The sequence below is a fragment of the Tiliqua scincoides genome, chromosome 15 (assembly GCF_035046505.1).
Source record: "Tiliqua scincoides isolate rTilSci1 chromosome 15, rTilSci1.hap2, whole genome shotgun sequence".
In the NCBI taxonomy this organism is placed as follows: Eukaryota; Metazoa; Chordata; class Lepidosauria; order Squamata; family Scincidae; genus Tiliqua; species Tiliqua scincoides.
The window spans coordinates 2,600,538-2,628,127 of record NC_089835.1 but is presented as its reverse complement, the minus strand read 5'-3'; the positions used below and the strand labels follow the sequence as shown (position 1 = coordinate 2,628,127).

The window sequence follows — 27,590 nt, the reverse complement described above, 5'->3', positions numbered from 1 at the left end:
GATATGTGGCAATAGGCAGCATCTCAAAGAGGCTTTGGTGTTTAGAGACATATAGCAACCTTGTGTGACTACCTGCCCCTCCTTTGTGGCCTCCAGCTGTACTCTCCACTCGCTCAACCCCAGCTGCTGACCAAACCATGCTTCCTCCTTCAGCTACACTTGTACTAAGTCTAAGAACACCCTAGGACACTGTTTCTCAGTTTGTGGGTCGTGGACCCTCAGTTCTCAGGACCCACAGTTTGTGGGTCGTGAACCAATTTCAGGTGTATCTCCATTCATTTCATTGCGTATTTTATTTTTAATAAATCAAACTGGATGCTACTGCATTTGGGAAATATTACAAATCTGTACTTTTAACAGGCCACTATGCATACGCTTTTAACAATGATAGTCAATGGGGTTACTCCTGGGTAAGTGTGGATAGGACTGCAGCCTTTGCGATGTTTGGAGAATTTTTTAAAAGCCATTTCTGCCCAACGTTGCATACACGCAACAGGGATCAAATGTGTCTACCCGTGGCCTGGGCAGAAATGGATTAAACAGATCAGCAACTGCTTGGGAGGGTTCTTTATTTTAAGTAAGTTTTTTAACAAACTTATTGTAAACTTTTAGTTGTTTGATTTTGTTGTATGGGGGTGTTAAAAATTTTCCTACTTGATGATATCACCTCCAGCCATCACTTCCAAGTTAATGACATCACTTCCAGTGGACCCTAACAGACTGTCATTCTAAAAAATGGGTCCTGGCGCTAGAGAGTTGAAGAACTGCTGGTCTTGGAGAACCACAGGAAAGAATGTTGAGTAGTGTATTGATTTGTGTCACTGACTCAGACTGCAGAATCCAGTTTCTCTCATCATGGAATTGGTTTACCTGGTTCTTTTTGACCGCTCATCTCTCTCTCTCTCTCTCTCTCTCTCACACACACACACACACACACGGCTCTCTCACCTCTTTCCCTGTCAAGACGTGCCGTGCCAGCTTAACCTTGGCAAAGTTGCCCTTGCCGATGGTCTTCAGCAAGCGATAGTTTCCGATGTGCGGCTGCTCGTCTGCAGAGGTGGCCGGGGTGCGGCCTCGCAGCATGTTGGACTTTGCACTGGGTTTGGACTCCGGGTGTCCCAAGGCCGGCTGAAGAGACATCGAAAAAAAGAAAGGTGTCACAGGTCTGCATCTGGAGAGTCCCAGGCAAGACTTCTTTCCATGTTTCCACGGAGCAAGGTAAGCAGAGGATTATGTAGCAGCCAGTACTTAAACAACAGTATCAATCAATCCATACAGGTTACTAGTCCACATGCCCACATACATGAAAACCCGCTCCATTCACACAATGCACATCAGATTGCAGTTGGCACAGAATATGGGGTTTTAAAACCCTCCCACCCACCCCCAGAATACATCAGGCTTTCCATGACCCTGCACAGCCTCTTTCTGGCTAACAAAGACTTCCACAAAATGTTTAATGGGATAACCAGCTCCAGGCAGCTGAATAAGCAGCGACCGCTGCCACCAGCAATACCCCATCCCAAATAATCCAGTTGAGGCAAGGTCCTGGAATGCTATCGGATCAATGAAGGGAAGAGCAATTGTCCACGTTCACTCACACACCCCAACTGGTGGATGCCAGACTGCTCTGGAAGTCACAGCCTTATTTGTAGACTTACAGGAGAACATGCTCAGGAAGTCTAGAGATGTCTGAACCTGTAGCCCAGTGCCACATTCTCTGGAAACACTACTGGCTGCCTCATCTTGCTTATCACAGATACTCGACCATTAGTGTACCCATTTCACAGATGGGAGGGGGAAAAGTCTGATAAGCACAATTTGTTCAAGACAATTCCAAGCGTATGGCTTAGAGTGAGAAAGATCTGGGCCATCCATGTTCCCATTCTGGGTTATTTACAGTGCCAGCAATGTACCATAGTGATTTAAAAAGGAACCAAAGCAAGAGAGACAGGCCTCTGCCCCAAGATGTTTACAATCTTGACAACCTACATTCCCTTCTTGCACCAGATTACTCTACATGCCCAGAATAGCCTTTGTTCCACACCCTCAATTCCAAGCTCTATCCACGATACTTACAATTCCTAAACTAGACAAAGCCCAGAAACTCTCACTAAAAACTTCTTCAAAAATATCCCCTTGCTATTTTCACCACCCTCATGAGAACTAGAAGTTTGTCTGTCTGTTGAAAGAACATGGTCAAAGAGGAAAAGTACACGCCAGCAACGGAAGACAGTGGGTTCAAATAAGTGGCTATGCAACCGTTGCATAGTTACAGCACAAGGCCTTTCTAGGTGCACAAGTGCTTGTTCCTTTGGTTCCCATGGGATGTTTCCACTGTGTGCATGTGGGGGGGGGGGAGATAACTGGCACAAAACATTTGTTTGCACTCGTCAAGTGCAGGAAATAGCACTTTGCACCCCAATGACTAGTGGTGATTCAAATATGACTGAAGGTGGCAGCATTGCCTGCAATAGGGGAGTACAAAGATTCACTCATCAATAGCATTCAGATTGCCTGAGGGCAGCATTCCATAGCCCACCCCCACCCCCCATGGCTGTAGGGTGCACTGACTTTAAAGGGCTGAACACATCTGCCAGCCTCCTTGAGGCCAAGATTTCCATTCCCACCCCTGCCACCCCATTAAAGTAACCAGCACTTAAGAAGACCAGCCTTCTGCCACCCAGACTAGATGACACTAGACTAGTATCCTGCAGAAGTGTGGAACGCAGGTGGGCCTGCATAAACAGGGCGCTTTCTGCTCTGGACCCGTGTCCCACACTTGACTTGTCTTGAAGGATGCCGTGGGCTGTGGCTCTCCTGGGTTCACCACCACAGCTGAGCCCCTGCTCCAAAAAGGCACCCTGGAGGAGCTGAATCCAAAGCCTGCCTTGGCTCATCTATAAAGTATGCCCAGGCAGGAGGAGAAGGAAAACCAGCGAGAAACAGCCCAATCTTAACTCTTAGAGGCAGGTGGAGGGTAAACAGATAGCACATGACTTTCTCCTACTGCAGATTCAAGTGAGTGCTCCTTAGGCACAGGACAGTGTGGCTGGTGGGAGATAAGTGTTAAAACATGGCCTGTCCCTACAGACTCAAGTCACCTCAGTAGAACCTAGCTGATCTCAAGGAGGTCCCTGAAGGCCAAAATTGCAAATGAGGGTGCCGTCACTGAAGTATGAGTTCGCCCTATGAATGCAAGAACTGCCATGCCCAATCAGGTTCAGGATCTAAACCAGCCCAGTAACTAAATGGGGTTGAGCAGATGACCCAGGGAAACCCACAAACAGGAACTGAAGGCCACAGGCCTTCCTGGTGCTTCTCCTGATCTGGCATTCATGGGTGCCTCTGATCACGGAGGCACCGTTCACCTAACACAGCCAAAGCCTCATTTGCCATTCCGGAGAAGGAAAATTTCCCCTTTGTTCAGCTGGGAGAATCTATGAACGTTTACAGCCCTTCCATAACTGCTTATAAACATTGGACGTTTTGCTTTGGGTACCAGAAGACAAAACCACAGGTGAAAATTATACAATATACAAGATACACAATGAGTGCCCCTTGGCTGAGTTGCCTGCCCACCCCAACTGGCCCAGGGTTCAGGTAGGTGTCTTTTTGAGCCCTGCCTGGGGATGGAATCTGGGGCCTTTGCCTCTGAAGCTCTCACCTACGCTCTTCGAAAGAGGGTGCAAATATGAAGGGCTGTCACCCCCACAAAAGACACACACTGCATGCCAGCTGGCGGCAGGGCCCCTTTATCTCTCAGGAAGAACTCAGACAAATCTCAGAGCTGGTCACAGGTAACAGCCAATCAGGCAAAATTCAGCAGCTTGGGTGTACTGGGGGGGTGGTGGTGGTGAAGAGACAGCTCGGAATTTTCCCAGCTCCTACAAATACCAACACCCACCAAGTTCACCGGGGCCAGCACCACACAGCCAAGTTAAATCCCCCAATGATGCAGGCCCAAAATGCTTCAATCAAGGGATGCTGCTGTTGCTCCCACACTGGCTTCTGCAAATACCTGGATAAAATAAAGGGGCAACCTTGTAGCTTGGATTACACCTGCAATGAGAGCCAAGGCCTCTCCTTGTGAAGCCTTCCCTTCCTGCTTCAAAGGGGTGGAGGTGGTTGGACAGGTACATTTGTCAACACTACTGGAGCCTCCCCTCTGAGAACTTTGGAACGCTGCAGGGGGTTGCGCTTTCTCCCAGGTGATTCACAGAAGCTCCACGAGGGCACCCTTGCCCAGGAAACAAACAGCTCCCAAACAGTGTGCAATCTGACTGTGGCCCAGGCCTGGTTGAATCAGAGGCTTATGGATTCACTGGCTGCCTTCCTCCTGCCCCAAAATGGACTGTGGCAGAATGTTCAGCTCCGTGCCATTTTCCAGTCTCTCATGCACACACGGGCTGCTGGGCAACTCCTCAGCAGGAAACGCATCTGTGCAAAGCCACGAATATCCTATTTCACTTATTCTGGGCATGAGTTTGATTCAAGCCATGAGAGCACAGAGGTGAACTCTTGCCGTGATTCTTGTTCCAGAAACTTACCCCAAATTCTCTCACACGTGCATGTGCGCAAGGTGCCAACAAGGAACCAGAGAACCACCCTGGACACCATGCCATTCCAGAACAACACCATCAATGTCATGATCTGGAGCTAATGAGCAAACATGCCTGTGCTCCAAGTTCCACAAAGCTACAAAAGCCCCACCTGGATGAACACACCACATAATTTGAAGCTACACGGAACAACTGTAGGCCTAATCAATTCTGGAAGGATGGATGGATGGACGGACACCTGGCACTACTAATGTGGGCAACAGCTGACCCAAGAGGTTGACTGAGGAGATTGCCTCTGGTGCCCACTTCTGCCACTCCCACTCCCTTGATTCAAAAATGGAGAAAAGAACTGAACAAAAGAGGAGGTGTGGAGAAGAGGAGAGCGACGGGCTAAAGCAGCAGTTCCCAAAGTTTTCCATGCTGCAACCCACCTCGCCTGGAGGTGCTCCTGGATGCTCCTGGAATGGCTCTGATTTGGAGCCAAACAGTTCCAGAGGGTGGGCAGAATGGCCCAACTCATGACCCGCCAGTGGGCCCCGTCCCACACTTTGGGAAACCCTGGACCACAGCAGTCGCATTCTCCACACTTCCGCACTCTGTTCCTTTTTGAATCCTGCAGAGGCAGGACTTCAAGCTCCACGGGAACAGGGGCTGGCCCCAGTGGGCCAGGTTTTTGCTGAAGAGGCCAATCTGTGGTCTGAGCTGCACCTTCTCAGAGTGCAGAAAGAGGCTCACACAGTTGGAAGCTCCCCCACAGAAATATATCCCTCACACAGAAAACTAGCACATCCGGCTCTGGGCACTGAGACTAAGACTGCTGTGTGGGTAACATGCCATTTAACCAGTCAGGTTGCCACAGGGCAGATTAAATCAATGAACACAATTGACAGCTTGCATTTTCAGAACCAAAACAAGATGTCTGAAGTTTGTGCAGCTGAGTCACCTAAAATACTCCCAAGGAAAGGTGACTTGGACTGGCAATTCCCACAACGTCTTGATCATCCAGCCCACAGGTGAGGAACAAACAGCACGGGCAGAGGAAGCCCTCACAATGGCATTTGACTTGGGCACATCGATCGCTGATTCAGTTACCTGGCTCTGCCATGGATCTCTCTCCACAATGCAAGAGCAAGGGTGACTGCCCCAGATCGATCCTTTGGCACCAAGAGGGGCAAAATGCTGCCCTTGAGAGAGTGCACATTTTGGCTCCTCAGGCTCAAGCACAGCCCTGCTGATAAGGCACTATTTTCCCTTTGAGCCTGTGCTGGGAATATGAGAACTGCGCATGGGAGCTCCTCCTCCCACCTCCCTCTGCAATGGGAAGAGGCAAGCAGCCAAACCGAAGAGACGTCCACAGGCAAAAAACCAATGGCCTGGGAAAATAAAACTCACTTCCTAGCAGGTTCTGTTGCTCAAGACCAGGAAGATTTTGTTCTTTAAAAAAAATCTTCTGGGGGGGGGGGGAAAGGAGATTCTGAAGATTCTCCCACAAGGAGTTCACTTCTCTCCGGGGGGGGCAGAGGGGGAGCCTGGGAACCCACAGGCCTGCTCCCAACCCCTCCTAGGGCACAGTGCAGTTCAACGTGTCTAGCAGTCTTCATACTCAGCTCTCTTCCCCCACCACCTATCACACCACCCTCCCCTCCCAGGTGCCACATCCTACACGGCCACTTCATCTTCACCCCTATTTTGGGAGTCCTTGGCAACTTGGGGACTCGGCCCTTCAGGACAAGAGACACTTACTACTCCCATGGTCATCGGCTCGATTTGTCTGTCTCCACTGCTCATTAAACGCCGTCTCCTCAGCCGCTTCACGTGGTAGCGCCTCTGCCTGCCAGAGGTGACCTGTGCCTCATCGATCCACTGCTGCTTGGGGGGGGGGGGGCGGAAGGACGAGAGAGGTGAGACCAGGTTCTGCTGCCTGTACCGATGAGCGGAAATGGGTGTGCCGAAACCTGGAGCTCCTGCCGACCCGTCCAAGCAGAGAAGTGTCCTGGGGAACAGTGGAGGGCAAATATCAAGCCTCTCCAGGGATGGATGCGGCCAGAGCGCACCCCTTCACTTGGTCAGCCCAAAGTGAAACCTTCCCAAAGGAGCAAAGTGCAGCAACAGCCCCGAGGAAGTGGCAGGGCTTCCTCATCCAACTGGTGCCCAGTCTCCACCTCCGATACCTGAGCGAGGCAACACCTTTCGCAATTTCCCCAGTCGCTGAGGCAGAGAGAGTGCCTGGGCTGTTTGGCAAGTCTAGGGAGCCAGTTTTCAAGCGGGCTGGAAGCAGGGGGGGGCGGCCAAGGGAAAAGAAGGAACTTCCCTATAAGGAAGGCTGCCTCCCCATTTTTAATCAATTCAGCAGAGACGGCCCGGCTGTGCTAGAATCTGATCCTCCTCAAGCAGATTCTGGGCATTTGAGCTGTGACGGCCCCTCCTAACCAGGCAAAAGGCAGAAAGAAACCTGCATTTCACTCGGAAGGGAGGAGAGTGAGTTACAGCAACGTCACACTTCTCCCCCACAGGAAGCGGCCTGCCCCACCCATGCAAACCAGACAGGGCTCCGGAGAACGCCAGGGAGGGGGAAGACGCACACTTCTGAAAAGAAAGAATTGGGTGACGTTACTTCTTCGACCTGTCACCAGGTGATTGGGAGCTCTGACGGGCCCAGCAACCTTGCAAAGTTCACAAGGCAACCTGGAAAAGCCTGGGCGAGATGCTGCAGGGGGAAAACGGAGCCAAGAGAGAATTCTGAAGCAAGAAAAGCTGGATTCTGCAACTGGCACAACCACCACCAGTAAAAAAGACTGACACAAAAACGTACCCTCTCCGCAATGTATTCCATTTCTGCTGGTCCTGGGGTATATGCCAGAACGTATATGCTGACCCCTCAGCATACTGTGACAGCCACAAGTCTAGAACCTTGAGGACTAGAAGCTTCAAATGAAAGCTGAATCCCCCCCCAAGCTGAATCCAATAGGCAGGATCATACCTGGCCATTTTTCTGTGCTCTCACAGAGTTGCAACAGTCACACAAACCAACCTGCTCCTAAGGCACCATTTTCAAACATGTACTGCCAAAGGAGACCCAATTTTGCTGTGTTATCTGTTGAGTACCTTTATATCCCATCTCTTGTCAGTGATGGGATTCACGGAGGTGTAACAGGGGATTCCCAGGAAATCTCCAACCAGGTCCTGATCAGCTTAGCCAATGTGAAGTGTTTCAAAGTCCCATCGTTTCATAACATCCAGCTGCTCCTGCCTGATCGCCTGGGGCGAGGAAAACGGCTTGTCAGGCGGGCAAGAGCAACCCTACTTCTGCAGCTCCAGTGCTCAGTTATGTCTCCCCAACTATGACCCAGCAGCAGTTCCTGACAATGAGATACCCAACCCCTGAAGTGTACTCTCTAGTTTAAATATATGAGGGCACTCGGTTGCAGAGCAGCTTCTCAACACATCCTTTTCAGCATGACGGACAGATGCTGCAGCAGCACTAACAAGGGACCACTGCAGCTCATGGCAGGAGCTGCAGGGCCTGGCTCTGCAGAATTAACCAAACTTTCAGCTTGTATTTAGTCCCTCCCCCATCAGCTTCCTACTTCAAGCAACCAGCCTTTTTCCAACAGGTTTCTTGGAAGCTGTGAATTGCCCCAATTTACTTTCAGACTGTGAGAATTCAGGGGCACTGGTAGGACCATCCTTTCATACAGGAATTCTGAATGAATGATATGACCATGAACGTGTCACTGGGCCCCTCTAGCATCTGCCTACTCAGACTGGCAACAGCTCCCCGAGTCCACAAGGCTTGCTATTCAAGACTGCACTTCAAGCTGGAGGCAAAAACCTAAGAGTTAAACCCAGAGCTTCCTAGGTGCAAGGCAAGCGCTCTCCCACTGAGCTCCAAATCCTCCCCAGTCTTCAGTTCAGACTGCTACAGATTTGCTTAAGCACAAACAGGAAAGTGAAGGAGTGGATTCCCCAACTGCTATGAGTTGCACTTGGCAACTTCTCAAAACTTCAGCATAGCTGCTTGTTAGGATAAAGAAGGAAAGGTGTGAGATAACCAGTGTTTAAGTTACAAAGCTGCAACTCAGTGTTAGAAGGGATGGCAACCTTACATCCTTTACATTCTCTGTACCATCCCTCATTATCACAGTAGCACAAACAAAACAGCCACAGAAAAACAGTGTTAATTGCTCCCCCCACTAATTAAAGCCTTAGCCTTAGTGGATCAATCCACTGATTACAGTTTTCAGCCTGACCTAACAAAAAAAAAAAAGAGTGATGGCCCTTGAGGAATATCTCCAGGCTCTTTTCGACACCTTTAGGCAGCTGTGCTTCAGGTTTCTAGTCCTCTTGGTTGCAGGAAAGAAAAAAAGGCCAAAGGAAGAAAAAGCATGAGGTCAAAGACACCAACAAGTCAGACAACCAAGTCCAACGCATTTCTTCAGCCAACACAAGTTGGTGGGGTGTGTGGGTTTAAAAAGGCTGTCCCAATTGGAACTCTTTGCGTGTTTCAGGGAGAAATGCAAACCCTGGGCTGTTAGAAAATGCGGTCATTTGGCAGCATGTTTTGCACTTGCCTGCCACATCCATGCAAAACAAGCAGGGATTGAACACACAAATCAGAGGCAGGAAAAGAGGCCCTCTTCCCCTCCCACCCCTGTCGCTGCTGCCCACTCCACTGGCAGTTGCCGAGGGCTGTGTAACAGGGAAGGCAAGGCCACGTGGAGGGAGCTCTTTGTTCCAACCCCTGGGGAAGACCAGGAATTTTGCAACCACAGATTGCAGGAGGAACCCCCCCACACACACACACACAGCATGCAGAGAGCCTTGAACCATCCCCAAACTGGGCCTACAAGCAAGGTCTTCTTTGCAACAAGGCTTCCAAGGGGAAGAAGATTTTTAAATGCTTCCATCTGTACCAGATATTTATATGGGCTGCTGGGGATAATGGGCGATGAAGCACTGACCTCTAAGCATCCGCCCTGGTGGATGTCATGGCACCTGTGCAGCACTCAGCCCTTGCGGCTGCTCCTCCTCCCTCCTCCTGCTCAGGAAAACTGAGAAAGTTGCCTTCGACTGGAGTCAGACCATTGATCTGTCTAGCTCAGCACTGACGGGTAGTGAACCTTCCAGGGTTTCCAAGAGAAGCCCTACCTGGAAATGCAGAGGATGGAATCTGGGACCGTCTGCATGAAAAACAAGGGCTCTACCACTGAGCTGCATCTCTCCCTGCTTTCCATACTGTCATACAGCAGAGTGTAAACTCTTTGGGGCAGGGATCTACTCTTCTGCTCAAGAAATGCTGGAAATTCAAATGGAGTAAATAAAAAATAAAATCCAGCAGTATAAAAAAATCTTCTGGAAGAAGAAGATCTCGTCGATTGCCCAAAAAGGTGGGAAGGGAGGGAACCAGCCTGATCCCGCAGTGGAAACAAATTCCACCTAAGGCCAAAATTGGCCCCCTCTAGCTCGGCCCCGTTTCCCCACAGGGGCCACCAGCTGCCACAAGGAAGCCCACACACTGGAAACAAAGGCACACTGCTCTCTGGCTGTTGCTCCCCTGCAGAGCACAGACACTGAGACTATTATCCACTGATGGCCCTGTTCTCCATAAATCTGTTCAATCCCCTCTGAAAGTTGTCCAACCGATTAGCCACCACCACATCTTGTGGCAGGGAATTCCACAGACTAAAATGCGCAGTGGGAAGAAGCCTACCCAAAATCTCTCACCGATCAGTTTCACTGGGCAACTTTTGGTTCTAGTACTGGGAAGGGGGGGGGGACATGACCCTCTATTCACAGCTGTGGTGTCGACACTGAGAAGACTCCGCCTCTGGTACCCAACAACCAAATTTCTGCTAATGACGAGAAAGAGGGCCTCTGACACCAGCCTTAATGACACCTCTCACGCAGGAGAAAGCGGTCCTCTGCTCTGGCACACGTGCCCGGTGAACGCAGCACCCCAGATTCCAAGTCACACTTTTTCCCCCACAGTGGGGCTTGCAAGCTCTCTGCCCCCTCTCGCGAGACCTCACACGACACACAGCAAGTAAATGCTCGACATGAGCCACACACTCCCGGCTTGTTTGCAGTGTCTGGAATGACAGCCCAGCGCCATCCCCAAGAGGTGCAACAATGGCCGCCACGCTCTTATCATTCATATGCTCTGCTGTGACTCCTCTGGTCCATTAGACTTGCAAATAGGCCCGATAAAAATTAATATGCTGCTACTTGAGCTTTTGGGATGGCAACCAGGGATTTCCTAGCTCTATAAATCCTAGCATGTTATTTCATTTAGCACCCCCCCCCCATTTTAATCTCATTTCCACAGCCCTCCCGGCAAACCCCTGGTGGAAGAGAGTGGCGCTCCACACACCTTCTGGTTCCAGCTAAGAGAAGCCTCCCCCTGGCTTTCCTCTTTCAGAAGAATTCAGAAGTGAGGGTAAGCCACGGTTGGGGCTGGCCTGTGCAGCTTGCTCTGACTTGGACATATCCACAGGAGTGGGAATTCTTGCTGCCTTCACATACAAAATAGCAGTGCCCAAGTGTGCACTTGCCAAGTGCCACGGCGATGCATCCCGTCCCAGAGCAGGAGCCAAAGCAGGAAGAGCCCATGCAGGGAAGCTGGACGTCAGACAGCTATCGGGAGAGGAAGGAGTCTGAGCAAACACAAGCCCGACTCAGCAGAGGTCAGCACCGCAGATAGCTCCAAAGAGAGGCAAGATCTTGTTGGATACAGGTCTTAAGAGCAAGCTCAGATGCTGCTCCACAAAGGTCTTGGGCTAGTAGAGCTGATGTACCTGCTGCATAAACAGTCAATTCTTGTTATCTGCTAGGGCTCAGTTTCTGGGAAACCTAATGGATTAGCAAATACGGAACCATTGAACCTAGGGGGGAAAATGGGGTTAGGTTCAAGGGGATCCTCTTCACCATACATTCTATGAACTTTACGAACCTGAATCTTAATTTGAAGTCTATGGAGCTGGGTGATACTGAGGGCTCATCAACATCTGATGCTTCCTCCTCTGTGCTTGTATCCCTCGATGCATGGAAGGCTGTGGCGATGGTGATTTCTCCGTGCTGGCTATCCATTGACTAGTTGCTGACCCAACAACAAGGCCACAGAGTTCAGCAGTGGGGAGGGGGTTGCTTCATCTATCCTCCACCTGTTTCTTGACACCTTCCCTGGATTTGCCACAGCCCCAGCATGGATCTCAGGTAGCCTTCCAGAGATTTCTTATCTGCCTCTCATCATCACCAGAGTTGTGAAGGCTCAGCTGGAGTCCCCAAGATGGCGGGGCAAGTCTGGAAGTGGACACAAATGTGTTCGATTCTCTACAGACTAAAACCAATGACTGTTTGATGCAGAAAATTGACCCAAACCAGACAACTTTCTGGAAACAAAGGAGTATAATTAACGGGATTCACAGATAATGAGAACCAAGTAACAGATGAGAGGGAGGTGGTAATTCTGCCCCTCCCAGAGAAGTGAGTTTGGATATAAAGAGGACTGACTGTTAGGGTAGCTGGTTCCATTCCTGGGGAAACCTTCAGGGCCTTAAAGGGCCCTTCTCTAGTTTTGTAGCATTTCCTTTGATGGCATTTAGAAGACTGTGGCTAGAGTCACAGAGTGGCTGTAGCCATTAGAGGGGCACTTCAGGGAGTCCTTGGGAAAGAAATAGAGCCACCATTCTCTGGGCTTTGGAGGGGGTGTGGGATCTGGCTGTGGCTCCCCTTTGTGTAAGGCGCAGTGGAGGCGCCCAGGTTAGGAAATGTCCTCCCACAGTGTCTCTGGATCACCTCATTCCCAGACTGACCGAGGGGGGGGGTTCATTCCCTGGGGACACGACACTGTGTAGTTTACCCAAAACGTGTCTAGACCTCCTCCCTGTTAGGATTAAATGCACAAAAGGAGTTTCTGGAAGGTCAAACCCGCCACTTTATAAAAGCCAGCTGCAGTAGCAATAAATAGGCAGGATCTTTCAAAACTAAAAACAGGAGGTGATCAATAACATCAGCAGAGTGGTAAGATCCACAGAGATGCCAGGAGAAAAACTGAAACACTATAAAAAGCCACAGCAAACGCTTGACCTCTGAGGACATTTCCAGGCCACCACTCTCCCACTGTTCCTGAACCTTCATCAGAATGAGACCTGCAGTTTGCTCTTTGCCCTGAGGGGACGGACTCCAACAGCGAGTAAGGGTGGGGTATTAGCATGTCATGTACTGAGAGAAGGGGCACTTTCAAAAGTGCTGCTGCTCTTCCATTTCACAGGCAGAGAGCAGACACCCCCCTTCACCCAGGCGTGGTGCATTTTTGCTCCATGCTTCTTTTTAGATGGCAAAGGGGGAGGAAAACGAAACATTTCTTGATTTGATTGGCTTTGCAAAGCGCTTTGCAAACTCTTTTCTCTTTGAAAAGCAGCAGACAAATATTCTTATTAATATTCCTATTAATAAATAGTAATGAATAAGACTGTGCTTCCATAGGCAAGCAAGGCACACACACACCATAATAGCAGTGTCCATAGGCTTGAAAAGCTTAATCTGTTTCCAGGATCCTTCACAGGACACAATCAGAGGTGTGTTCAACACCTCCTTCCTCCCCTCCCCTGAACTGGGCTTCAAAAAGCAAGCCAGCTCTAAAGGAAAGAGTCTCTTCCTCCCCTACCACTCACACCTCCACACACACACACACACACACACTGCTTGGTAGTGATCTGGAAAACCTGCACCAGGTGGCTGTGGTTCAGACAAGCCTCGCTTTGCTCAGATGGGGCCATGCAGGATCGCCTCCCCTCCCCCAGGTTATCTAAGGATCTCCAAAAGCCCAAAGTCTATGAGACAAGACAAAAATCTTCTTTGGCTGTGCCTTTCACACAAGCAAGCTGGTGTCCTCTCAGGCCCAAGATTCCTTTGGGCAAGCCACTGCCACATCCACCACAACAAAACCTCCTAGGAGTCATTAACCTCCATTGGCAATTACAGGTTAAGAACAGCTTGCAGGCATCTGGAGGAGGAGAGGAGGGGCCCAACCCTATACACTGTTATCCTACTCCTGAAATGACCTTTTGCTAAAATTCAGCTGGGCAAGAACCCCAATTCTGCAGCTTCCCGAATTCAGATTTTCAGTGGCTGGCAGGCTTACTGAACTGAAGTTAAGACATTCTTTAAAACGAATCAATACACACACACACACACACACACACACACACACACACACACACACACACACACACACTGATGTAAGTGCAGTGGACAACATGGAGGCAGACAGACCGATGCTCGGGTATGCTTTCAAGCCCAGCTTGGGGGATTCCCAGAGGCAGCTGGCTAGCCGGCTATTGTAGAGAATGAGATGCTGACCAAGATGGGCCTTCAGCTGGATCCTGAAGGGGTCTTACACTCCCTTCTGTTATTAATGGTTATTTGCTGCCTGCAAAGAAACCAAGGAAAGCCACCACTTTCTAGGGCCTACAGTGCTTCAAAACTATCAAAACAACTGTTGCGTCAACACAGATGGGGCTTAACGTAAAGGATGCAACTCCCCTCCCTAGGCATCCCTTACGAGCAAGGATCAGGATGTCCAGTGTCAAAGGTGGGACCACAGTTCAGTGGGACAGCCCTTTCTTGACATGCAAAAGGCCCTGGGTTGAATCCCTGGCAGTACCTCCAGGTCAGCCTGGGGAAAAATTCCTCATGCATCTGGGAGAGATGCTGCCAGCCAGTGTTTGACAATACTGAGCTATACAGACCAAGAGGAGCTCAGACCAAGCTATACAGGAGCTATACAGACCAAGCTCAGGAGGCTGCAGCTTCCTCTGTCAGCATAGACAGGCTTTGCTCCCCATGTAACAAGGCCCCTCCGGGAGACAGTTTAGTTTTTCACCATAGGAAAAAACAGCAACCATTTCTTTACATCAGGGGAAGAGGTGTATGGGGGATGGACACGAGAGCAGGCAGCAACACCACAACAGAGTGTGCATTAAGCATACTCTCCCCACAGCGATTCTAGCTATCGCAACAAATCAAACCACTGAGTATCTAGACTGCTTCTACCTGCATGGACTGAACCTGCCTCCTGTTCATTCACTTATTTACTTTCCTCCTATTTATATTCCTCTTCTTCAGTTTTAAAATAAAAATTTTAAAAAGTCTGGCTCTGGGCCTTGGCATGTGACGGAGCGCTAAGAATTGGCCTGTGCAAAACCATCCCCGAACAAGGAAGAGGTGGCAAGAGCATGCCAGTTCACAGCACAGACATCGCTACCACCACATCACTCCAAGGTGGCTGCCATCTTGCATCACTTGACCATATTTAACCCAGTCACCGCGGCCGATCCAACAACTTTGTACGTCTCAAGGAAGTGACTTAATTTGAGTTCATGCCTCCGTGTTGGGCAACCTGACTCTGAAGCAACAGGGTAGATGTGGCCGGCCACTCAGGAGCCAGGCCTGGGGTCAGGTTCTCCCTTCTCAAGCGGCCTGGATTGAAGCCAGCCTCTTTGCTCCCATCCACCACAAAGGGAGAGCCAGACTAGTGCCTCTGGTTCCTTTGCAGGGCACTGGGCCGATTAGTGCAACGACCAGGAAAGAACGAAAGTCACGCTGCCTGATTCCAGGGCTCGTTCGGCTGGAAGGATTTCTTCACAGGGTTGCACATGCCGCTCCCAGGCTCTGTAGAGCAATGTGACGACAGAGAGCAGGTTGTTAAAAATTCTCCACCTTCCCTGCAGGCGTGCAGGGGTGTGTGTGTGTGTGCACGGCAGGGTGCTTCTGAATGACAGCAGTTCCACAGTGAAGGAGATGTCAGAATGCACTCCTGGAAGACCTTCCAAAATGGGTGCCTCTATGTCACCCTTGACCAAAATCCATGCTGATATCTATGATTCCAAGTCAATCAAGTCATCTATCGAAAAGCTGAGCTACAGCTCCCACTACAGAGAATATCAAGGGAACACACACACACACACACACACACACACACACACACACACACACACACACACACAGACCCCACCAGCACCCATGAAAACAAGCAGCTGTTACGGCAGCCTGTAACTGAACGCACAACAGACTTTAGGAACAACGTGCTGTTCTGGAACAAAAGGGGAATCTGGGTTTGAAACAAGGGACTGTTTCATTTGCAAAGGTTCCGTTTTTCATGGTGCAGGGGTGGTGGTTCCAGAACATTTTCATAAATCACTCTTGACCTCTCTGCCAATGTTAAGGTCTTCCATGCACCCCTGCAATTTTTGTTCTTTCCCCCACCCAGACACGAGTGTGAAAAAAACACTGTTCAAATTTAATTCTCCTTTATTCCAGGCTCTCATTGTTAAATTTCACACCTTCCATACACTTGTGAAAATACACAAATCGAGGCAAAGCCCCCACCTCTTATGCGTATTTCTCCTACTGAGGAGGGTGGGAGAGAGCGAAAGTGTGCTTTCTTACAGAACTTTCTAATCTCTTGATTTGACTTGTACCTCCCCTCCTCAAGGTAGTGACCATGACCCAGCCTCCCATTTTATTCCAACAGTCAAGTAGGTTAGAGCTGGAAGATGGCGACCACCTCAAGGTCCCCCTGGCTTCATGATTGCTTTCTCCCAGACAAGCCCTCACATCACACGCTCAGATAATCCACTGAGGCCCTGCTCTGGGTGTCACAGGGTACAAATCACCCACTAGGTACAGGAGGTACCAATCCCATCAGAGAACTGTAACACCCCCAATCTGTAGCTCCTTTTGGTGCACTGTAACAACTTTGTTGTCCCATTATGTTTTCAGTGGGTGATTTTTGTTGGCTTGCTGGCCTGATCCCTCTCTATTGAGGTGCTTGTGTTAATGGCCCAGTGCTTTGTCAGTGCTTTGATTATTTACTGTGTTTGCTTTCCTTGAGCTCTACCTGGGGCTGCCCACAGGGGAGGCAATACAGGATTAAGTTTTAAAAATAAATATAAATATAGCAGTTGGGGAACTGAGGCTGGGGTGGAAGGGGGTAGAGAGATAAGTGGCCTGCCTGAGGCCATCAGCTGAGTTCATGGCAGAGGCAAGACTGAAACTGGGGACTTCCATTTTCTGGCTTGATGTCAGTGTTTTTCTCAAGCCTCCCCAAAGTCCTTTGACCTTGAGTAAATCCAGATGTGTTATAAAAAAACAAACTAGAGAATCCAAGGGTGGCTCTGTGGGCATCAGTGTGCAAGCACACACCCAGGATAGGTGGGGCCTCTCTGCCTAGCCTAGCTTCCTCCCCCCACACAGCCCTAGAGAAAGTTCCCTCCTTCCCCCACTCAGTGCCCGCTCTTCCAGTCCCCTGCCAGAACCCGCTCGTCAGGTTCCTTGCAGCTGAGCAACTCCAGTTACATTTGCTTCTCCCCAGCAGTCTGTTTGTCCTGAATAAACACCGCTTGAGAGGTGATGAAAAGATATGGCTATGCCCCTCTGGGCTGGAGGAGGTCACTGCAGAAGAGCCAGTGCTCCACTCTAAATTGCTCCTTACCAGCAAGGAAGGGTTTGAGGTGTGCCTACCCCAACACACTAGTCGCAGCTGCTATCCAGCAACTGAGTTTTCAAAGGCAGGCAAGTGGGATAGTCAACTAAGGGATTTTTAATCTATTAATCACTGCAAAAATCACATTTAAATGCACACACGATCAAAATCTCCATTTAAATACCACTGGAGCAATTCTCAGACTTTTCAGCAATGGGAACCACTTTTGAGAATGGCAACCTATCAGGACCTGCCGGAAGTGAGGTCATTAACCTGGACGTGATGTCATAGCCAGAAGTGACATCATCAATTTAGGCTGCAAAACCTAAACTGTGATCAGCCAAAGGTCCCATTACACAACACTCCTGTGCTCTTATTTTGCAGAGCTTGGGATTCAAACATTCCAGCTCAGAAGCCAAAGCAGAAGGCAGACTTGGATCCTTCTCCAACCACGCAGCCCTCCTTCCTTTCCATTGTTCCAGCTTCCCACCTATTCAGGGTGAAGCACCCTGTCTCTCTCCCACCAGGAGTCCTCCCTGCCCAGTAGCTCTGCACCCTGTATTTTCAGATCTGTATTTTCAATGGCAGCTGAGCTAGGTGCTACACAACACACCTGAAACTGGTTCGTGGCCCACATAGTGGGCCCCAATCCACAGTGCCTGTCCATTAATCACTTCAAAATTATATTTAAACAAACATGTGACCAAAATCTCCACACAAATACCTTGGTTAAGAGCAGCCCTGCTGGATCAGGTCCAAGACCTGCCTAGACCTGCATCCTGTTTCCCACAGTGGCCCATCAGCTCCCTCCAGGATGCCCATGGGCAGGACATGAAGGCAAACAGCCCTTTTCCGGCAACAGGCATTCAGAGGTGGACTGCTCCTGAACCTGGAGGTTCAGTGTGGCCATTTTGACTATCAACCATTGCTAAACTGGCCCTTTACAGATCTGTCTAGTCTGCTTTGAAAGCAGTCCTAACACATCTTGTAGCAGGGAATCCCATAAATTAATTCTGCCTTCCATTTGTCTGCCCTGAATCTCCCACCACTTGGCTTCATTGGATGACCCTAGTTCTAGTGCTGCGAGAGATACAGAAAAACGTCCCGCATAAGTCCCAGTCATGACCCTGCTTAATCACCTTTTCTTCCTCCAAGCAATAAAGTTTCAAGTGTTGCAGCTGCTCCTCATAAGGAATAGAAGCGATGGCTCTTTCTTAGGAGAGTCCATCTTGAAATGCTTCCCTTTTTCATTTCCTGTTATAGTAACATAGTAAGACTTCAGCTGAGTAATCTACTTGTCAACATGATTGCAGCCCTAGAGCCAAAACATCCTGGTAGACCAGACTTCTTAAACCTGCGTGGGAAATTAGGGTAATGACTTACCTCTGCTCACCCACTCAATTCCTAACTGTTGTGAGACTGAAACTAGTAACATGTTAGTTCATATACTCAGACCAAACTGTGGTTAGAAAAACCATGGTTCAGACTCCAGAACATGATTTCAGAAGTACAGGCAAACCATGGTTTCCATGTGTTCTCTTTCTCTCCCCCACCATCCATGAGAATCCCCAGGTGCTCTCCCCTTGAAGGGTGGAGTAAAATCCCAAAACATTATTTGGCATTTCAGATGCAGCACCAAACCACAGTTTGCCAAATGTGTGCGCTGAAAATAAGTTTCAAACCATGGTTGTGGAGCTTGGTTGGTGAACTACTCTCTAATCACAGTTTGGTAAATGGTGCTGGTTCAGTTGTCATGGTGGACTGTGCAATTTGGCCTTATTCTGGAACAATCTCTTGGCTGCTACACTACCCCAGCTTCTACATTTGGGGGGGGGGGGGTCGTCTGGAAGAGCATCTGCTTAGCATCCAAGAGACCTCTGGACCAATCCCTGCTATCTACAGTCAGCCTGAAACCTTGGGCAGCATTGCCAGGCAATGTAGTCAATACTGAGCTAGACCAGAAGTGCCCAAACCCCGGCCCGGGAGCCACTTGCCACTCAGGGATGCCCAATCTGGCCCGCAGGGAGCCCCCAGTTTCCAATGAGCCTCTGGCCCTCCGGAGACTTGCTAGAGCACACGCTGGCCCGACGTGACCACTCTCAGCACAAGGACCATCTGTTTGACCTCTCACGAGAGCTGCGGGCTAAGGGCTCCCTCTGCCTCTTGCTGTTTTGTGCCTGTGAAGCAGCAAAGGTAAGACCAACCTTGCTTTGCACAAGGTCTTCTACGGGCCTTGAGTTATCACAAGACCTTCATTCATTCATATAAGTTTCACCTCTAATATATTCATTTATGTAAATGTATTCAAATTTTAAACATGAATGAATTCAGAGAGATGACGTGGCCCTCTTGCCAAAAACTTTAGACATCTCTGAGCTAGACGGATCGATGTTCTGAGTGTAAAGCCTTATGTCTTTATGTGACATGTCTGAGAGTAGCCAGATCTCCACTGTAACAAATAAGCAGCTCCAAAACCAACACAGCCCCTTGAGTTTTAGCTGCACAGCACAATATTAACACGGCACTTTATGAAAGGCCTTGCTGCAAAGAGCTCAGAATACAATCCAGCAGACTGAATGCACCAGTTCCACATCAGCAAGAACTCCAAGTTAGACACATGAAAGTTTGTTTCTTGTTCAACCATACCAATCCTGAAAGATGCTCCGGTTTCTTGCAAGCAAAAGCTGCTGAAATTTCACGTGGAACAGCCCCTCCTCTTGAGGCTGGAGCGAGGAGAAGGAAGAAAGGAAGGGATCAGCTTACCCAGTGGCAGCCTTAACCATGCACTACTAGGACACCAGTCAGCAAGGAGAAAACCTCAGCCTCCTGCTTCCACAGCAGGGACTGGCTAACCAGGTGAGAGGGAGCAACTTCTGAATCTTGGCAGAAGGAATTTCATTCCCCTTCACAGCCACCATATTAAGTAACCTTTTGAGGAAGGAAAAAGGCAGAGCCCCTGCTTGGTGTGCAGAAAATTTTAGTGGGACATCCACTAAAATTGAGTGTTGGGCGGGTTAGGACAGACAAAAGAAAATATTTCTTTACTCAGCGTGTGGTCGGTCTGTGGAACTCCTTGCCACAGGATGTGGTGCTGGCGTCTAGCCTAGACGCCTTTAAAAGGGGATTGGACAAATTTCTGGAGGAAAAATCCATTATGGGGTACAAGCCATGATGTGTATGCGCAACCTCCTGATTTTAGGAATGGGTTAAGTCAGAATGCCAGATGTAGGGGAGGGCACCAGGATGAGGTCTCTTGTTATCTGGTGTGCTCCCTGGGGCATTTGGTGGGCCGCTGTGAGATACAGGAAGCTGGACTAGATGGGCCTATGGCCTGATCCAGTGGGGCTGTTCTTATGTTCTTAACTACAATTCCCAGGAAGCCTTGCAGGTCTCTTGTTATCTGGTGTGCTCCCTGGGGCATTTGGTGGGCCGCTGTGAGATACAGGAAGCTGGACTAGATGGGCCTATGACCTGATCCAGTGGGGCTGTTCTTATGTTCTTATGAAGATCCCAGGAGCAATTCCGAGCTAATTCTCTACAAGGAAGATTCCTGCATTTTCTAAGCCACTAAAGTTTGGTATCCTCCTAGATCAAGAATGGCGACCGGGAGGCTGACAGAATTTGCTGCAGAGTTGCTCAGCGAGGCTGGAACAGGAATGGATTCAAACCCAGACCCGACGTGCCAGGAGTACAGAAGCTTTGAGAAACACTCCTTCGCCTGTTGCTTAGAAGCTAGCTCCCTCTACTGCCAACAGGTGTGTCAACACACCTTTCACATAAGCAAGGCCAGGATAATGGCTGGCCCGCAGACAGTTAGACAGTGTGCTGCTTTTTGACAGGGGATGAGACCCTGTCTGTGTTATGTACCTGACCAAAGACCAAGACTCTGCTCGATACACAACCCCTCTTTCAATAAAAGCACCAACCCCTTCGAATGTGCAAACTGCGTTACACGTGTTATCTCAATGAGTAGTACAAACCCCATATCACAGATGGGGAAGACTGAGACGGCTTGCTCAAGGCCCTACATTGCAAGTTCATAGCAGGGCTGCGATTCAAACTGGGAAGGTCTCAATTCACATCACACTCTATACAAGCGCCACTATGCCAACTTTCAACATGCTCTCCAATGGAGAAGCTCACCAAGGACAATTGGCACTGTACTGGAATGAAATAGTCATGTGTTCAGCTCAGAACAAGGAGTTCCAAACCCAATGCGGTTGGATGCAAATGTCCTATTTTTCTACTGAGTATGGTGGCTGGAGGGCAACCAACACTGGGCAAAAGCTCTGTCACCACATCACAAAGAGAGGGGACAGAGCCACTGCGTCTCTCTGTGGGCTAAGCCCTGCCATCCCCAAAGGCAGCTTTCCAGTTGGAACAGGAAGTCAAGACAGTGTGCCACTCTAGCCTTTTTGTGCTTACCTATATATGGCTCTGAATGAATTCCTAACTCATGCAGGGCAGTCACCTACTTACTGTCCCCTTGATCCTGGAGCAGAATCAGGAGGCTGCGGAGTGAGAGCTCCCTGACAGCACTCTGCAGGCTGACCCAACGGATACTTTCAGCAAATGCTCAGCAACAACAGGGTGGGAGGGAAGGGCAGGACTGGTTTCCAGCTCCAGTTTACCATCCTGGGCTTCAGAATCAGATAGCTCAGAAGTTGGTGAGATGATAAATTGCTTCCTATTGAGACCTGCATTCCACAGAGTTGCCAGGGGGGTGGTTTATCATACTGGCCTGTTTGACAACAGAGCCTCCTGTGCTGGAGAAGCAACCATCTTTAACACCAGTGGGGAAGACTCCTAGCAAGCTTGTGCAACTCAACACGGATCTGCCATGGCCAGATTTATGCTTGTGGGGGGAGCAATATGATTCCCCCCCTTCTGCTTCCAACACCAACTGGGGTCAAGTGGGGCAGCCAGTAACAGTCTGATCTCATCAAGTTACACTATAACCAACTTATAATTCCGGCTGATGTTGCTTTGCTCTTCTCACAGGAAATGAGTGCGCAATTAAAGCCCGGCAGAACCAATTGCTAAACCTTGAGCTTCAGTTGTGGCTACTCAGAAACCTATACACAGAGCTATCGTCTACTAGCCAGACCCTTGGTCAAGCTATCTCCACTCTGCAAGCACTGACTGGCAGCATCTTGGGGGTTTGGCCAGAGAAGTGGCTTTCCCAGTTCTACCTGAAGGCGCTGCCACAAACTGAACCTGGGATCTTCTCCCTACAAAGCAGGGGTTAAACCACAGAGCTATGACAGCTGCCAGCTAAGCAAGTCAGTTTCCCCTCATGAGCTGCTGAAACTTATTTGAACTCCTGGCAACTGTCAGACCTGGAAAGACACAGTTGCAAGAATCCATTGGCCTTCCCTTATGGCAAGATATGGGTTTTTCAGTGATGACGAAATTAAAACACATAACATCGCCTTACGTGCTTCTCGTTATTGAAAAAACAAACAAAATCCCAAAATCTGCAAAAAAAAAAAAAAAATGAAACTGTTTGCTAACACCTCAACATGCAAGTTGCTGAATCTGCTGGCACTATATCACCTATACCACCCACCTTTAATTATTATTATAATTGCAATTTTTAAAGCAATAATAAATTATAATTTATAAAAATGCACCAGGGGGGAGGGGGAAGATTTCTGTACTGATCCTTTTTGTAAAACAAAATAAAGAAATCTTCAAAAAAATAAAAAAATAAAAAGCACCTCTACTTCTGGCTCCTCTGGACTTGCTAAGAATTTTCCAACAAAGTCACTTCAGGTACTGAAAAGAAGGGAAGTGTCCTTGTCTGTTTCAGCTAGAAATTTAATGTGATGGGCGCAAGGCAGCTGGAATGAGCTCCGGCAAACAACCTTACACGATATTTATTTAACAGATCACTATCTCCCGTTTCCCACAAACACAGCACAAGGCGGCTGAACAAAACCATAACAGTCACATAGCACAGAATAAAGTCTCATAACACCCGCACAAAGTACCACACACTTCCTCTTGGAATCACCTGTTGAGGCTTCTTTCCTTTGTGAGCCAACCTTTTCCGTGAAGCCTCTGGCACCCTGCCTGGGTCCCCATTCTCTACTGTAACTAAGCTCCAATGGGGAACAGAGACTACGGCCTGATGCCAGAAGGGTAGATTCCTAGGCAGGAATTTGAAACATCATGCACATGTTCCAGGAGACAAAGCATTTCACGTTCGACACGTAACTGAACAGCAGCACACACGTCCTTTGGTTATCATGGCAATGTTGTCTCCCTTCTCAATATCTAGATTGTAAGCTCCTTGGGGCAGGGATCTGTCTCTTCATTCTGTGTAAAGCACCACAAACCTTGTCGACGGAGCAGTCACGGCAGGCTGACATCATGACATTCAATAGACCTCACGGAACAAACAAGCTTTCAATTTCCATTCAAAAACCAGAAAGAGCATGGCGAATCTCTTTGGGGCAAGTGCTCCAAAACCAAGGTGCCACTACCAAGAAGGCCTTGCCTCTGACACCCGCCAAAAGAACTTCACTAAGTTCACTAAGTCAGACTTCAAGGCAGGCCTGAGAGAAGGGCGCCTGAGACTGATCAAAGCTCTGGCAAGCTCACACAGAAGGTGGTCTTGAGGCCGTGGACCGTTTAGGGTTTCCAAGGCCAGAAGTGTTGCATAACCGCTTTGTATAAATTTTGCTGTACACAAATAGAACATTTTTGCCTGCTGGAAGCAGATGTTGCAAGCACAGAATCCTGCCCAAATGAGGCATAAATCCACACACTTCAGTGGTTGTTCCTGGTCCTCTGAAAATTCAGGGAGATGCAGATCCGCAAGGGGGGAGCAGTTAAGGATCACTAACAGAATCCTCAGTAGCTGTAGCTGAAGCGCAGTTCTCAAGACAAAAGGCAGACCAGTAAGGAGTATAAAACCAGTGCAACTTGATAGGGTAGGAAGAGGGGCCTGCACTGTCTCAAAGCTGCTGGAGCAGGAACCTTCCCTATATCTGCCTTGCATGTTCCTGTCTACCACAGAGTGCCACTCTCCTTATGACAGGAGGACTGTCCAGAGGGCTGGTATGGAAAACAGGCAACACAGCCTGCAAAATTCCACAGGAATCTGCTAATTCTACAGCTCCTGGTGGGTGGGAGGAAAACTGCAGTTAAAGCAGGTAAATAGTCAAGAAGATGCAACCCCCAGATAACCTCCCATGTTCATCGTTGGTTTGCCAAGCGGAGCTCAACGTGAGACAGAAGCATGCTCAGAGAATTGCCTGTCTGGCTGCTGTCCTTCAGTCAAAGGGCTCTTCTGAGCCTTGACAGACTCCTTCCCCTTTCTCCACGGAACATGGAAAGTCCCCACTAAGGGCCCAAGTCTTTAGTAACGTAGGCACGGGACCTCATCATCATTGCTGCCCTAGCTCTGCGTCATAAGAGTCAGACTAAGTCACAGGGGAGTCTGTGCCTCATCGTCTGGGATTAAGGGCAGAGATCTCCATCACTCTGGTCCACCATGCTCCTCATGAAACCCAGGATCCAGGAGGAGGAGCAGCAGCTGGCATGGCCTTGGGTTGGAGAGGGCTGCATTTGACATGCTCCCTTGGTGCTGGGGGTCTGGGGCCAACCTGGAGTGCTGGATTACACAGACAAGAAATGGCAATGCCAACCACCCTCCCCTGCTGTGCTAGCTTTCTACACAGGAGAGAATTTCTCTACTTGAGCCCCTTAAGCTGCAGTCTGGAGAGCCAAGAGGTCCGCCATTTCACTGAGAGAGTTTGGCCCATGTTCCCAAAGGGTTGGGGGGGGGGACAACAGTGAGGAACAGAAGCAAACCTTCCCTTGAGTTTGCATGGCTGGGGGCATAATACCATCTAACTACTCGTACATTCATGTTTGCTTGTGTTCCTTGTTATGTGTTACATTTGTAACTCATGTGTTACATTTGACAAGTTAAAAAACAGTCATGTGTGCCTTCAAAAAATGCAACACTTATCTGTTTTGGGGACTGCCAAGGTGCACAACAACAACAACGAACCACACAACATTTCAGATGGATCTTTCTGGTCTGATATCACTTCCGGCCTCCAGGGCCTCCCACGCAGGCTGACAAGCAGCTCCTTCATCTCTCACATGAAGGGCAGCCAAGACGCTTTTTCACTCACACCAAAGAGAAGGTGGAATAACTCAGCTCCGGGCTTGTCAGCTGCTTCAAGGTGTCGCCATTCACAGAGCTGACGGTGGCCTTAAACTGGCGATGTTCCGATGTTATCTTTGGGCTAACGGAGGCTCTACCCTCTAGACCAGATCTCCTGCCATATACTTGTCATACAACCATCATGTTTTCATAAAGGTAACACACAATATACGAGTCTTAACATTTGGTTACAGGTGGGAATGGGGGCTAAAAGGAAGAGGCCATCAGGAAAAGGTGACTTTGAGGAGGGATTTGTACGACTTAGAGCCATGACACCATAAGCCTGTGCAGGTACATATGCACATAAACGATATGTGCACATATATGCAGGCATATGCACATAAAGGATATTATCACTACCAAACTCCACTGGGCCAGGTTAAGTAGGGGCCTTTGTTCAGCTCCCCCCCATCCCACCCCCAACAAGCACAGTCAATTCAGTGATGGTCTCCCTTCCTGGGCACTTGGTACCTGTGCCACTTCTTGCCTGCAAACATTCTGGCACCAAGGGCCAAGCACCTCTGGAAATGTGCAGAGTTTCTTTTCCCACCCAGGGGCAAGGCTTTCTTCCCAAGAGAGAGGCACTTGTTATCATAACACAACTTCCACAGCATGCAAATATCTACTACATTACTAATGCAGTCATAGGACTATACGGTGATTTAAGCGTACAAGGACAATCTTCACACAACCATCACACACCCTATTGGGACTTCAGGCCACCTAAGGACACCCTGCAGACCTTATGTCCACCTGTTTTGCATGTATTTCCTGCAAGCTGCCTTCCTGAACTCTGGCTCAGGGGTACATGCAGCTCCAGCACACGGTCAACAGAGGAAAAGCTGAGGTGTGGGGTTTAACTGAGGGAGAAGAAGACATGTGTATTCTGTTACGGAAAACTTATTCATGTGGGTTGGGGGGGTTCAAGGGATCCTTTGGTACCTACTGACACCATGATGCAATTTACATACGTGTGTGTATGTATGAAACATACAGAGAAACAGTTGCCACTCACACACTGCATTCTTGCCTGCATGGAATATCCAAACACAGCCAACACCACCACCGCCAATTTGACTGCTTAATTGATTAGAGTCTCCCAGTGCACAATGCTGTCCCGCTTCAGAGCTCGCTCTGTTCCAAACAATCCCACAGGAGCCCTCTTCTCATTGATGACACACTCATCCGAGACCACTAGCCACGACTAATAAACTTTGATTCCGTACTTAATCTTCACTGACAACACAGGAAAGACCATTTCCTTCTTCCTCCTCTATTTCCAAGAGTCATGCCAAGGGAGATGGTTAGCCTTTCCATTTTGCAGGTGGGGAACAAAGGTCAACAGCAAGTAGAGGCTGTTAAGCCCCCCTCCCTCTCTCCCCCCTCCCTCTCCCTCTCTAGCAATTGTACCATAAGTCCAGTACAAAACACAAGACAGACACCACACACAGTGGTGGAGGAGCACTAAAGCAGACTCTCCAAATTCCAGCCTGTGGACAGGTTCACATGAGCAATTTTTTCCATACAATAATCTGAGGGGTTAGGGCAGGAGTGCGACAAGGGAGAGGCAGATTAAAACACAGACCCCGCTCTATGCCACAGGCCCCCCTCCTTGAGTCAGCAGGCCACAAATCCCCCAGAGGTCACGCCACAGGTTGGCACCCCACATCCCAGCCCTGGAACTGAGCTGGGATTCAAAACTATATAGCCAAACCCCAGTGCCCTGTCCAAGAAATCTCAGAGATTTCCTCCAGGATTCTCAAATTAAAACCAACACATGTTCTTCTGAATTGGATATTCAAGGCAGAGTCTCATATATAGAGTTTGGGGTGGGAGAGATGAACCTCAAGACGTCAGCTCATCACCTTTGCTGGAGATTACCAAAATACTAAGAGATATTCCCAGGGAGTCCCTCATAGACCACTCAGCTGACAAGAGTCCTTTGTTGCTGTCTCCTGTAGCAAATCTGATTTATTAAGACAAGAGACATGCCCATGAGACAAGCATTAGTCCCAAAGCCAGCTGCAAGGTCCTGTGCACTCTCCAGAGTGCTTTCGGGGCAGGAAATAAAAGGGGCTCCAGACATCTGTGCCAAGCTTCACCCACAGAAAAGGGAGCAACAGGGTGGTCCATATGCTAGTTTGCCTTGCCCCTAACCCCCAATACTGACAGAGTAAGAAATGAAACAGGAAGGAAATACAGGGAACCTCAATGGCAAAGAGAGGTGAAGTCAGGAAGAATCCTTGAAAGGAAGAAAGGGGAATTCTCAAGATGAGTTTGTGTCAGCCGAATTGAACTTGACATTAAGGAATAAAATTAGCAACGATCTCTTCCGAGGACAAATAAGCTGTTTATAACGTTT

General features: G+C 49.0%; 1 protein-coding gene across 11 annotated transcripts in view; it reads right to left on the bottom strand.

The window, feature by feature from the left end:
* Nucleotides 1–27,590, bottom strand: part of MARK2 (microtubule affinity regulating kinase 2) — a 101,732-nt gene that overhangs the window by 34,003 nt on the left and 40,139 nt on the right. For 9 of the 11 annotated variants that reach the window (XM_066610447.1, XM_066610450.1, XM_066610449.1 and 6 more), the window contains exon 2: nucleotides 949–1,128. In XM_066610447.1, the coding sequence (XP_066466544.1) occupies nucleotides 949–1,128 (180 nt within the window). Of the gene's footprint in view, nucleotides 1–948; nucleotides 1,129–6,305; nucleotides 6,547–11,511; nucleotides 11,669–27,590 lie in introns of those variants that run through there. The other 2 variants (XM_066610452.1, XM_066610457.1) reach the window with 2 other exon arrangements.